We start from the raw sequence: 15,102 nt of genomic DNA, 5'->3' as shown, positions 1-15,102 counted from the left end.
AAAACTGATAGGTGGAGATGTGGTTAAATTGTGATTGTGGAAGTGGAAGCAAAATAGGAAAAAATGCAAATGTGAGTTTTAACAGCATTTTTTGTTTTTCTGATTCTACCATCCCTCCCATAGTAACATTGTTTTAATACCTGTAGATCCTGCTGGTAGATGTATTGTTTTTAAACTGCTTTTTACTCCTATTAGCAAAGTAGTCTTAAATGGACATGTAATTTTTAGTTAATTCCAAGGTTCATTTATTGTTCCTCCCTGCAGGTAAAAAAAAACCCTGCTGGGCTACTCATGTTCAATGTAAAGCTGTCCTATGCAGTACCCTGTTTTTGCCTATAGATGCCCTCAGTCTGCTAGGTTCAATGGCTCCCGGAATTACTCAAACAGGAAAACTAAGGAAATCCTTGGTGGGAAGGGTGTCATGGTCCTGCCCCCTCCAAGGGTTGCATCACCATACCACCCTGCCTTCACTGTTAAACGATGAAGAGAAAGCTAACAAATTGGTTGTCAGTGTAATACTATCTTTATCACATCTGTGGTCTGTAAAGGCATGAATACTTACATGGTTAATGTAATGTACTGTACTTACGTCGAGCTTAATGAATAGTGCAAAGCCGGCTGTGGTACTTATCTTTCACCTAAAACTGTCCTATGCAGTACCCTGTTTTTGTCTCTAGATGTCACTTGAGTTAAATGATGACAGCATTACTCAACCAAGAAAACTAAGCAGATCATCAGTGTGAGGGGTATCATGAGCCTGCCCCCCTTTAGTAGGTGCGTCATCATAGCACCCTGCCTTCATTGATGAATGGCAATGAATTGGTTGTAGTAGTATGTATGTGTAACCTTAAAATAGTGGTTAGCAGAAGAGTGTCTCCTTACGTGAGTGCGTTATGTGGTAGACCACATTTTGTGGTCAGTAAAGCCATGAATACTTACATTGGTGATCACATTTATGGCTGTTCTACACTGGTAGTCATGGACGGTTCCCCTTACATTGGTGACTTGTGTAGAAGTGAAACTTTTCAATGGTGGTCAATGAAATAGTGTGTCCTTACCTTGTTAGTCATTGAAGAAGGGCATGATTACATTAGGGGTCAATAATGCAAACCCTGCTGTAGTACTTATGTTTAACCCAAAGCTGTCCTATGCAGTACCCAGTTTTGCCTATAGATGTCTTCAGTCTTCTGAGTTAAATGACACCCAATATTACTCATATTACAACTTACATTTGTGGTCAGTAAAGAAATAAATACTTGCAATATTGGTCAATAATGTAAGTCATGGAAGGCCCCCCTTACATTGATGATCTGTGAAACTTTACAATGGTGGTCAACGGAAGTAACTGTTCTTACTCTGCTAGTCAGTGAAGAAGGGCATCATTACATTTGTGATTAGTTAAGACATACATTGTTACATTAGTGGTCAATGAAGGTCTGCCTTACATTGGTAGTTGGAGAAGTGCCCCTTTACTTTACTTTAGTGATCAGTGTAGAAGTGAAACAACAACTACAATGGTGGTAGATTTAGGAGTGTGTCCTAACCTTGCTAGTCAGTGAAGAAGGGCAATATTGCATTTGAGGTCAATAATGCAAACCCTGCTGTGGTACTTATGTTCAACCCATAACTATCCCATGCAGTACCCTGTTTTTGCCTATAGATGTCCTCAGTCTTGTAAGATAAACGGTGCCCAGTGTTATTCATTATATTTGTGGTCAATAAAGGCATGAATTCTTACATTGGTGGTCAATGGAGAGGGTCTGCCTTACATTGGTAGTCATGGATGGTCCTACTTACATTGGTGATCAGTGTAGAAGTAAAACTTTCCATCAGTGGTCAATGGTAGAGGAACCTGCTGAAATAAATTGGTAATTTAGTACCACCTTGTAATATCAGTCAATGGTGACCAGTATAGAGGTGGCCCCTTGTAATGGTGCTCAATGGTAACTGTCATGGGGAAGAATGATGATGAATAAAAGTTGTGTGGTCAATAATATACAGGAAGAAGTCACCTCATTGTCTGTGCTGCCTCTAGGCAAGAGCCTGCTATGCTAGGCAGTAAATCCAGCCCAGTGGGGGTATCAAAGTCAGCAACAGCAGCACAAATTCTATACTTAAAAAAAGAAAGCGCCTGCTACGTTGTTACAGTCTGCTCTATTACATTGTGATCTAATTGCAAAATGTGACATATTCCTTTTAAGTGCATTTTTCATTTTAAAGAAGGTTTTAACCTTCTGAGAACAAATTACTGCGAGATCTACAAGTGGCTTCTTGAGAAGTTTGTTTTTTTCACAGAGAGTCGTTTGAGTGAACGTCTTAAATCTCAATGTGTATATCTCCTCCCGCTTTGAAAATAGAAAAAAGGAGAAGCTATGTGAAGGATTAAAAGATTCTGTCCTGTAGGAGGCAGATAAAGTGTAATGAAAGCAGATCGCCAGCCCAAGTGCATCACTTTTATAGCGCAGAGAAAGATTTGCAAGCGTCGTAGGAGTGTACCAGGGTTATTAAAGCTTCAAGGACATTGGAGGCTTTTGTAATGATTTTGTACAATGCAAGTCATTTCAAATCAAAATGAGATTGTAAAGTCACCGTTTTAACATCAAAATGCAGCCTGGCGGGTTTAACCTCTTGTGTCAGGGCTGAACTCCCAAAATGACTCTGGCCTATTAGCCACAGGCTCTGCAGGGCACATTGGTGAGGGGAGAAGAGGACAAGGATAAAGTTAGGGGAAAGAGTTGTTTAAAAGTGTGATCCAGCTTTACAGAGCCAATAAAATGCATCTTAGCTTTCCAGTTCCTTCTCAGTGTGTCCTAAATTTGATAGGGGCCCTAAAGTTTGGTCCCTCAGCAATAGTGGGCTGCTGACAAAGCCTGGAACCACAGTGATAGCTCGGGTTGGGGAATACATTGAGTGCTGTCAGAGATCGAGGCAAGAGCTGCTCTGTGACTGCAGCAAATCAGATATACTGCATGCACTCCATATTAATGGCAGCATTTATCAAAGAGAGTGATAGGCAAATTTTACTGACATGCAGATATTACCAACAGGCAGATATGAGTGACATGCAGATAACATCAATGGGAGGCAGATATTACCAACAACATCAATGACATAAAGATACTCCTGACAACAAGGAGATGTTGCCAACACCATTGAATCAATGATAGGCAGATATGCTGATATTACCAAGATTTAAATGGCATACTAATAATATCATTGACAAGTATATATTACGAACAACAAGCAGATATTAAAGTCATGCATATAATACCAATGACAGGAAGATATCAATGGAATTTAGACATTATGACAGATGTTATAAACAATATGCAGATATCAATGATTCAAAGATACTACCAACCACAGACAAATGTTACCAACACCAGGCAAATATCAATGACATGCAGATAATTCCAATCACATGCCTAAAATATCAATGGCAGACTGATAATACCATTGGCAAGCAAATATTATGAACAACAAGCAGATATCAAAGTCATGCAGATAATACCAATACCAGGCAGATATTACTAATTGACAGATATCAATGGCTTTAAGATATTGCCAATGACTGACATATAGAGCCTGATTTATTAAAACTCTCCAAAGCTGGAGAGGATACACTTTCATCAGTGATCACCCAGATTCACTGATGAAGGTGTATCCTATCCAGCCTTGGAGAGGTTTAATAAATCAGGGTCAGTCATTATATCAACATCAGAAGATATCAATGACATATGGATACTACCGAAGACAGGTGAATGTTTAGCAACATCATGCAGATATCAATGACGTGCAGATAATACCAATTATGGGCTGATCCCAATGGCATACTGATAATACAATTGACAAACAGACATTATTACCAACAAGCAGATAATACCAATGACAGATATTACTAACAGACAGATATCAATGACATACAGATATTACTAAAAAATGAAAAATATTATCAACAACAGTTGATATCAATGACTTCCAAGCAGAAGTTACCAACACCAGGAAGATGTTAACGACATGCAGATATTACCAATAATGAGCAGATATTACCAATGACAAGAAGATATCAATGACATGTAGATAATACCATTGACAAACATATGTTATAAACAACAAGCAGAAATCAAAGTCACGTAGATAATATCAATGGGAGGCAATTACTTATCAAGGACATATATAATGCCAACAACAGTCAGATGTTACCAATGACAGTAAAATGTCAATAATGTGCAGATCTTAATAAGGACAGACAAATGTCCTCTCCACTGTAATGTGTGCTCCCTACTGTAATTACTGTCCTTTCTATGGTTTCTTCCCTGTAGTCAGTGCCCATTCATGATCCTTCCCCTATAGCCCCTGTCATACCTCTCCTATAATTTATTCTCCAGCTTTAGCATTACTTTTACATTATAAGCATCACATGACCATGCCATATCAGTTGTCACATGGCAAGTACCCGACACGGATGCCAGTAGCAATGACCAGTAGTAGGTATATTACTGTTTGGTTTCAGACTTTACTGAATGGTTTTCTGTGGTAAAACACTACAACATATCATCAGTTTAAAAAATTCTCTTTTTATAAAAGAATCAACAAGCATCATTACTTATCTTCAATAGTAAACCCCAAATTCGGAGACCCTATGCAGATGGCTCCTCCTAGCAATCTGTTTCCCGTTTCCTTAAATTTTTTATTTCTTTTACAAATACTTATCTGAAAAGTATAGGGCAAGAAAATTTTCATTTAAATATAAATTGAATTAGTTACTGAGGAGATGTATTTTCATCATCGACCAATGACCTGAAGTCACACTGCTCGCTCCCAAATTAGTAGGTGAGTAACGCATACGATGGGTTGCCATGACTTGGAAACCTACAGCTCGTTTAACTTTGGCGGAAAATGTTAGGAAAATTATAGCCTTTACATGAAGGGTGACATTCACAAATCTAGATGCAAATCGTTCACACATTGTGAATACTAATATGAATAAGTAGAATATTAAACCTTGTGTTTCCAACCAGCTGGAGATGGCGCTGATATGATGCAGAACGTTCCTGGATTGGATTCTCTGCTTCTTAGAAGCCTTACCTGCTTGCATTGTACCTATGAAGGGAATTCACTTTAATGCAGTTTATTCACAACCTCATTAATGCTTCAGTTTGTTTGCAGTTAAAAAAATAAATTAGGCTTATCTAGCTTTATAGTACTGATCCTGCCATGAACCGATCAAGTCCAGGCTCATGTAAGAATTTAGTCCTAAAGAGACCCTGTCACTTTGCCCTTTCAAGCAATGTCTTCTGGTAAACCTACCTATGTTAGGGCCATTTCAGATTTGTTGTTGACCACAGCTGTGTATCACAAGCTCAACTGAGATCCCAGCCTTTGGTCCCTTCCACCCAGAAGCCTTCTAGGAAGCTAACTGGCCAAAGGTAACACTAAAATATGGCTCTGAAATGGTAATTCATTTTATCCAAATCATCATCTGAATTTTGGGATCAGTTCTAGTTGAAAACACTCATGCAACAACAAGATGTTTTATTTTTTGGGAGAAAAATTGGTTATATCAGCAGGCAAAGCTGTATATTACTATGAAACAATTGTGGTGACAATTGGCCACAAATCATTCTCAAATTGTTATCATGAACATCATTCTGAGTAACAACCCAGACCTGAGCAATCCAGGTCAACCCCTGAACTTTCATCCAATCATCCTTAGTGTTGAGTACAATAATTTTACTCATGTGCACAGATAAATGTTTTTTTTTTCAGGGCATTTGTGACATTTTGTGTATGTGTTTTACATTTTTTGCAGTGTGTGGTTGTTGTTTCCTCTTAGCACAGCTGTTTAATAATTGCTAGCAGATCCTTGGAGACGTCCTTTAAACTCCAAATCGAGATCTGCAGATTTTAGAGATGTCCCAGATGACCATACCCAGCACCTGGGGATCCAACCTGCTTCCACCTAAACCTCTGTGCTGCATTGTATGCTCCCAAAATTATGTGATATGTAAACAGTGACCATAGGAATCTTTTTATAAATGTTTACAACCAAAATTCATCCAACTTTTACATAAAAGCTTTATATTTTTCTAATTGAATGCAATGTGAAAAATGTTGGCCATAGGTTGGGTCACTCTTGGGTGAAAGCATAAATAGACCTATTGAAGTACATTTCAGTTTTAAATATATTATTGCTTCATTTCACTTTCTATGATTGATCTCAAATACAACTACAGTATGTACATAATGTCATGGCCTCCTGTGTGCCCAGAATAACAATTTCAGATTCACTAAGGCATTAGGGCCTGTTTACTTAGCTAAGTGACTGGGCTTATTCAATTAGAAAAAGCTGTGGGCACTTCACACAATCACATTTTAGCGGAAACCTTATTTGTTTTAGTTTTCTTTGCACCTGATCAATCTTATTCACTTTACTAAGTGAGCAATTCCTACTTCTTTAGTAAATCAACCACATTTAGGTTAATTTGCTAAATGGATAAAAGCTGTTCACTTAGCAAAATGAGTAATCAGCGTGCAAGGGATAATTAATTTAATGAAGTCTGCAAAAATAATTAAACAGAAAATGTAAGGTTGTTGCACACTGCACCATGTTAAAAAAAATGAATGTGTCACCCCTAGGGCTCTTTCAGACCTGTGGTTTGAAACCAATCTATTTTTGCTCTACATTGTACCCAAATGTTGAAAACATTTTATAGAAAGACATTTTTTCATTGAGTTTTGATCATGTTTAACATTTTCATATAATCATTTGAAAATATTGCCTAGTGCATGGTTAGCTTAATAGAAGGAATTTGGGAGAATGATGTAATTGATTGGCTACAAGTAGAAGCTCATCCAGACTTTACACCCCAGAGATCAATCAGGCTGCACATTCCACATTGTGTGACTGCATCATGGAACCAAATAAAGGGATTTTTATATTTGTGTCAACTTTGATTAAGAATCCTAATCTAGGAAGCAGATGGTGCAAAGATAGATCTATCTTTCTGGAGAGAAAGTCTGAATTCACATGGAGCAACTAGCAAGCAGCTGCCCTGCCACCTTAACCCATGTTATTATTATTACACAGTATTTAAATAGCGCCATCATATTAGGCAGTGCTGTACAAAGTCCATAGTCATGCCATTCTCATTTATTCAGAAGGTAAGTACTTGCCTCTAGTGCAAGCTAGGGCTGAGTAAGTTCTTGCTGCTAAGGATAGTTAGGGTTAAGCAGGAGTGGTAGCTGCCCACTAGCCACTTTATGTGCATTGTCTGGGGAAGCTCCCAGTAAGCATGCCTAGACTACCAGGAGAAATCTGGAAGATTGTTTTCTGTCTTCTACAAACAGAAGGTAACATTTTCTCAGCCTCCTCTCCACCAGCCAAAGTGCTCAACTATGAAGACTTTGTTAGGGCAGTACTGTGATCCATATATCAGGAAGTGTTGGACCTTTTTCAGGTGGTTAGCTACACTCCGGTACATAGCAAACTGCTGCTTTGCCTCCAGGAGTGGAAACCAAACTGCAGGTCAACATGTTGCACGGGTTGCCCTTGTGTTCATAGTGCAGTTCTTTCTCAAGAGTTAGAAGTAACCTTCTCTTCCAAGAACCCCACCTCACCTGCAATGCAAACAGTTGACTGGAATTATTTGGAAGTGCAGTTGAGCATGCAGTACAGTGTTACTAAAAGGGACCTTACCATTGGATATTATATAACTTGCATACACCTAATTTAAACACAAATATATCTGTTACTAAATCCTAGTACTTTTACCTCCTCTCCAATAAATTTCAGCAGCTGCAATGTTTTCAGCTATAAGCAAACAATTGCACATTTATCTCCATCTGCTCCCCAAGTGTATAAAAATCATTAGTGAGAAAATAAAAAATAAAAAACACATTAGCCTTTGCTAATATGGACCATAAGTTTAAGTGTGACTTGTGGAAGAAGAAGGTGCTGAGTCATATCCTTCGTCCAATCTATGCTTCCCAAAGGAGAGAGAGGAGGGCTTTATTAATGAACCTTTATTACTGGCAGTTCGGCAATGGTGTCACATAATGTGTCTTTATCACACGGTGTCTGCATTATGCATGGACACAGCAGAACAATACCCAGCATGACCGCCCCTTTACTGCTGTATTAATCTCACTTCCTCACTTATTCGGGGGAAATTGCCTCTTTCACATTATTAGGTGCACAGTAGGGGTCACCAAGAAATTACATGCTGGGTATTTAAAGAGATATTGTGTATGTTTCTCTATGAACCAAAAACAAAAATGTAATAGAAATGCAGCTTACCAGTCCTTTGATGTCATGGATGCAATGGTTTACTTTGTTTGTCTTTTTTTACCTAACTTGGTGAACTTGGTGACATTAACCATGTCCTAGTGTGACAATCTTTACTCAGTGTAAAACATGGAGGAGCAGCATTGTCACCCAGGACAGGATTACAGAATATCTGACTATCTTATCATCTCCCAAATATAGGTGGGTGTGTTCTGTAGTCCACAAGGAGAACTGGTCAGGGGTAATACACTGCACCATAATTAGCCTGACTGTGTCTTTGTTATTAGAGACATTATGTTATTTTGAGGACTGATGGTTTTCTATCCCCTGTTAAGTCTATAGTAACAATCTGGGATGAATATGTATAGCCAATATATAAGATTTTCGTGTAGCAATGCTCCCTTATTACCTACCTGCTGGACAAGGGTCCATCTTGCATAAGCTTTTTTAGAACCTGGACAGATGACAATTCTGCCCCCTACATTGTTTGGGCCTGGTGATTGGCCACCAAGGTTTGAGGGCTCCGGGGCCAGGTGCCCATACATATGAAGCTCTGCTCCATTAGCTTGGGGAACAGAAAGCTCTGAAGGAGTGGAGGAGCCATGAATGACTGATGATGGGTGAGTATACATTGCTGGGTCACGGAGTAGCAAGGCAAAGTGTCCAATAAAGGGAAGCAACTCAAAAAAAAACATTGGGGTATATTTTTTAGCCTTTCTATATATGAAAAATGCTAAGCAGATTTGTTCTTTAAAGCCCAGTTCTCTCGTTCTCATAATACCTGGAAGGAAATCAACTATGCAAGCTTTACAGCCTTCCAATTTGCTGTCTGTACATTGTCTCCTGGCAGCAGATTCCCCTTTCTGAACAAAAATCTATAGCAGTGTATCCGTAGCAAGAATCTATGGAACTCTGAGACTGTTACTATAGAAATGACCCGTGTTTCTTCACGTATACTCACATATAGTTTATTCATCGGGGAGAGATATCTTGTAGGTTGTATTTACCAAGCCTGACTGCCATATATGCCATATCATTGAGTAACAAAATAAAGCGCCTGGCTGCCTGCAAAACTCAGCTGTCACCGGATACAAGTCTATATGTAGAAAGCAAGAAATCTTTTTATCTATCTTTTATATTATATGGAGCTGTGGAAGCAAATTGTTGAGTATTATTCAGGATTATAAAACAAAATATTGATCGGTAGTCAAACAAGGATTCTTTATAGTAGGAAACAAGAACAATCAGGAAGCTGCTATTACAGCTCCCTGGCTATCTTTGGTGTTTCGGAATCAATGATCCAAAACAAGCATGCAGATTAGGAAGTCATGGTGAAACTAGAACTCCTACATGTATATACTGTATATATGTTGACTTGGTTGTCACTTGTTTTAACTATATATGTTTAAAGGTGGGCAAAGAGATTTAGAAGTAGGTTTTGCTGGTAGTCAGTGGTGAGGCTTTTATTTAAGAAATTTGATCCAAAGTCCCAAAGTAAATGATTGCCACTACTCTTTTTTTCCACTATTCGCGATGCACATGACAAGGCCAAAAAGGTGAATCCCCAAATGCACCTTTGGTGATTGAGGAGTGAGGGGACCATAATAGTTAAAAAAGATCTGCAGAAAAGCTGAATACACAGATAATATAATATAATAAAATAGGATAATATAAGAATAATGGAGCTGTTTTACCTGCCTAATGATTTTTATTTCTGTATATCCAGTCCCAAAATTTACACATTCTGCCCAGCCTCATGTCTGACACCCCAGCTTTACCTTTAGTCTTGCAAAAAGTGGTACAGTGATCCAAATTGTCCTTTAAAAATCAACTCTCACGGACTGGAATGCTAGACATGGATTAAAAACTCAATGTGCGATGTACTGGATCTTGGATTGGTGTAATAGTTGCACTTTCTTGTTTTTGGTATTTGCAGCTATGGAAGAACTGGATGGAGATGAAGTGCGGGTTTCCTCCAGAGGTCGCTTTGCAGAAAGAGACATTGTGCAGGTAAAGTAAAGAATGAGCCCTGTAATCACTAGTAATGGTGTCCTGCCCCTGAAAACTTTTGTCCCTGAAACTTTGCCATTCTTGGCCAGTCGGTTCTCACAACCGACCAACCACACTGTACAAAGAGAACTGAATACATCTGTGCCTTCACCCTATTCAGGATTAAATAGTGGAAATCACTCCTAGCTGCAGGCTTGTCCCAGGTTCCATCACTTCCTCACCAAAGGGCAATGAGTCCCAATCTGTACATTTTGGGCCTATCCAATATTGAAACTATATTAGTCATGAGTCAGCAGAAGCAAACCGTATTGAAGCAGTATTGAATTCATCATGGTGTGCCTCTGATGACTTGTAATCAATAAAGTTTCAGCACTGAGCACATCTACAATGTGTAGGCTTGAAATGACCTTTTATGGTTTGTTTTAGTGCTAAAATGCTGCGACTTAAAACGACCAATAGGAATTAAACAACCAATAGGAATTAATTTGAAATGACCTGCCATTTGCCATTGCACCTTGTATTTAGGCTTTTTGTTTTGCATAAACCTAAATGAGGGTCAGATTAACACCAGAGTAACACACTGGAAAATGAGCTGTCTTGGGTCCATTAGTCCATCTGGGCTCAAACTACACTGCAGTTTGGTGGGAGAGAGGAAGATACGTTAAGGTGGCACCAGTATACCTAACAAAGTACCGGTACATTGTCCTACATTGGACAAAGCAAGGTGTTCTGATCTTAGACCTACCTCATCTAGAGGAACCTTCTGAGCTGCTTTTGCATTGGTTACACCACCGACCACAGTTGTGTCCTTTAGTCCTCTGGCAGGTCACATGATAAGTCTCCCTCTTTTCTTTCAATGGCAATGATGGGCATTCCTCACTCTTTGACAGTGCTGTGGCCATGTGATAACATATGAGTGGCGTTCTGTCTAGTTGTTCTGTCGAGTAAAGTGAATCCAGAATAGCATGGTAAAATAGCCCTAGAGGGCAGGTCTATGATTGCCTGGGATCAGGAAAGTGAGTTGGACCTTACTGGGCATCATTTACCAAGAGAAGACCCAATGCTAGATGTCCAGGGAAGGTGAATGTTGCAATGAAAGCAGTGGCCTGAGGTTAGCCTTTATAGATTTGCCCATGGAGTAACTGGCTATCTTTGATGCCTCCTCCCCAGCAGCTCATACTCACCTTCACTGTTTTGTTCCACTGCTTGGAATATGAAAAAAAGCCTTTATGTAATCTTGATCACTTTAGCCAGAGCCTACACTGGGCTGATGACTGACTACACCCCCCCATTCCTTCTTGGGACAGTCACCAACTTTTTAAAATGAACTTGTAAATTTAGCACAAAATCTTTAAAAATTAGTTAATGGTATCCTTTTATACATATTGGAAGCTAAGATTAGGAATCCTTGCAGAGGCTCACTGTTTTTATTTCTCTACAGTTTGTGCCATTTCGTGATTACGTGGACCGTTCGGGCAACCAAGTCCTCAGCATGGCCCGACTTGCCAAGGACGTCTTAGCCGAGATCCCAGAACAATTCCTGTCCTATATGAAGTCCCGTGAGATCAAGCCTCGCCCGGTGCCGCCCTCCGCCCCTATTCAGAACCTTCCCACGCACATCTGAGCACCAACCATGCTGCTTCATCCAGCAAAGAAATGGTGGCGCCCCCTACCAGATAAAAAGAATAAATAAAAGACAGGGTAAAGCTTTAAACCCTTCCAATCTACTCTTCCTTGGCCTGGCATCTACTTAGTTATGGGACATGCCTGCTAACTGCATCTTTAATAGACTAGCGGCACCTTGCTCTTCCAGGAGTTATGCAATACAGTCTGGATATCCCACCCTGGATTAACACCATTGGTCCTTCTAAAGGCTGGATTGTGGGTGGGCAAAGAGTTCCAATGGTACAGTGAAGGTGTGGGCCACGAAGGGGTGAGCTGTATTCACTAACGGGTGCGTCATTGGAGGGTTTGGCAGATTTTGCACTTTGAAAGTACACAGTGCTAGCTGGGTAATGCTGTACAGTATTTCAGAACATTTTTAAATTATACAAATAATGTACATTTGTGCTTTCTGAGGAATTGTATACTGTAGTCCTCATGTGTCTCCAAATATATACAAATAAACCTTTAAATTAAATGAGGCTTTACTGTTGTCTCTCATGTCTTTTGGTTCTAAAGGCTCAAGGTAAGACTAGGAGAAATAGAATGGTTAGAGAAAGCAAACATGGCTGTTGATTGGTCACTTGGGGGGCAACCCTGGGAGGGGCACACTTAGGGGTCTTACCCAAGATTTCCTTTTACGATATGAGCCATAAATTTAAAAAGGTAAATGATTACATTTTTGGTGACTTTTGGGTGAAAACTTTCACAAATAGACCCCCAGTGACCAGTTATATTTGTGAACTAGTCAAATGATGTGTAGCCAAGGCTGGTGTCAGCGCCTATAAACAGGTGGTTGAAAAAGAAAGGAAAAGAATATAAGCAAGGAGATATAAAAATGATGAAAAAAAACAGTCCATATGATATGCAAGTGATAAGCAATTGTCACTAAAACTAAAACTTTACATGTACCTTCATTTGTAACCTACAGATTATCCTGGCTGCATTTAAACAAATCAATAGACACAATATAAGAAAATGTACGTTTTGAAATTGTTCCTTTTTAAATATACAAAAATTTGCCAAAAAAAAAAAAACAGCTTTTTTCCTTTTCTGGATTTTTGTTTTGCATATTTGGTTTTGGGATTGGCACCTATGTATAATACTTGGAGGAAGGATAATCATTCCCCTCTACCCCTTGGATGTCTGCAAAAAAAGGACCCGCCTGGTCACCATTTTTTACATTTTTGGATTTAGCTCCACTTCAGGCAAACATACAAATACTGCAAATATAAACAATACCTGTAATGTAAATACCTGAAATGTCTTATTATTATACTACTGTAACCCCTATAGAACTGAAATCTGATGTTGGGGGAATGGGTGGTTACCCTATGAAATATATTTATAACATGTTTCAATATATGGAAGCTTGAGGGGCAAATTTACAGCCTGGAGGGGTAAATCCAAATACTAAGAGCAATGCACTGGTATTTCCCCCCTTGTGTACAGAGAAATAACACAATGTATTCTTTTCATAGACGTCCTCATACCTTGACAGACAGCCTGCCAGCCTGAATGAATTCTAATTATCCCACCACAGATACCGTTTGTGAATAGCAAAGAGATGCGCCACCATGGCACCTGTAGATAAAAAAAATCATTTTGTTACAAAAACTCATACGCTTTTATTTCTGGTTTGTCTTTAAATTGAAGTCAGGAGATATAAAAAATCAAGGTGTATGACAGTGTTAAATGAGAAGATTGACTGAACAGAATTACAAATAAAAGGATTTCATATTCGGTAGGTAAGTTTACAGTGCAGCTATTTGCTTGGAGTGTGGCAGTACATTGGCGGTGCATCAAAACAAAAGTCCTAGGGGTCTATTTATAAAGCAGTGAATTTGATCAGGGCTCCCATCTAAAATTTCTGGACCCCATTCTAGGTAAACTTTCTGCGCCCCCTCAAGTTCTTTTGATTAAAGCCTGATACAGGAGTACCCCTGAATTCAACTAACATTCTTTGGTGAAGAATCTTCCAGGTCCATATGTTACCAATGCCAGTGATTAATTCCCCATCAGAGAATCTGTGGTGAGCTTCATGATTTCATCATTTTATGATTTATAAATATGAAGTTGTTTTTTTTTTAGAGACTAGCCACAGTCTAAGTAGAGAACCTGTCCTCTGCTAGCATGGTGCAGTTGAGTCAATGGTCTCTCTGCTGAGGTCCAACACACGCCCACAGAACAAGACCAATAGCTCTGCTGTAAACAAAGCCTACCTCTACAGACAAAGAAAGCAGAGGTCCTTCTTTGTTGCATGCTGGCAGGGGAAAGGCTTTTAAAGAAAGGATGTAGTTGCTCTTTCCTTCTGTTTTAATGCACGTAGAATACATTTATCTGAATAAATTGACTAATTAACAGATTAATCATTTCTCAAACTCCTTTTGGTTCTGTTAATAGTCAAGAAACGATTTTGCTATAGAGTTTAAAAAAAAATAGATGTTGATTTAAAAATAAAAAGAAGTTATTCTACAAATTAAACCATCATGCTCTTCCTATAAAGGAAAAGTGGCTAAAAAATGGGCGTATTTCTGCAGGCTCTTCTCGGTTGGTGGTGATATTAGCTACCCCTGACTGCGGTCTGTTCTTTCTCGCGCTGGACGAAGGACAAAGGCTTTGTCTGAATGCGCCATGCAGTTTCTCTTTAATGTTGCAATGAGTCATTTTTCCAGTGGAATTTTTTTTCTCGCTACCAGTTTAGTCTGTTCTGAGCTATTTTAATTTTTTTTCTTGTTATTCTCCTGGCAGGAAGGCTATTCATTTTTTGCAGAGCAAAGAAAATAGGAAAATTCAGGGTTCGATCTCAAGGCAAACCTTCCTGAATAAAAGCTTATGGGTTTTTGTCACAAAAAAAATGTTTCTTATCTACAGGCGGCACCCAACGCTATTCAATAACAGTATCCTTGGCGGGATAATTAGAATGTATTCAGGCTGGCGGGCTGTCCATCAAGGCGCAAGGCTTCTCATGAAAAGGATATGGTGTTTTTCGCAACAACGACTTGACAACAAATCAACGGGCATATTGTCAAAGCTTGTACAGTGTGGAAGACAGTGGAGCCAGGTTAGGACGACATGGCGGTCAGGAGTGTGGATGCAGACGGACAATAAAATAAAAGGGTCACATGGCCACTACCTACTGG

At 39.2% G+C, this 15,102-nt stretch overlaps 1 protein-coding gene across 1 annotated transcript in view; it reads left to right on the top strand.

Moving 5' to 3' along the window:
• The window catches only part of CPNE9 (copine family member 9), a 162,806-nt gene extending 150,365 nt beyond the window's left edge, over positions 1–12,441 (top strand). Inside the window, 3 exon segments of the mRNA XM_072420685.1 lie at positions 10,224–10,297; positions 11,739–11,888; positions 11,891–12,441. Coding sequence (XP_072276786.1) covers positions 10,224–10,297; positions 11,739–11,888; positions 11,891–11,977 — 311 coding nt within the window. The 3' untranslated portion in view covers positions 11,978–12,441.
• The last annotated feature ends 2,661 nt before the right edge of the window (positions 12,442–15,102 follow it).

The sequence above is a fragment of the Pyxicephalus adspersus genome, chromosome 8 (genome assembly GCF_032062135.1).
Source record: "Pyxicephalus adspersus chromosome 8, UCB_Pads_2.0, whole genome shotgun sequence".
Lineage (NCBI taxonomy): Eukaryota > Metazoa > Chordata > Amphibia > Anura > Pyxicephalidae > Pyxicephalus > Pyxicephalus adspersus.
Note: the sequence above shows the minus strand (reverse complement) of the source record. Positions and strands in the feature narration are given on the sequence as shown.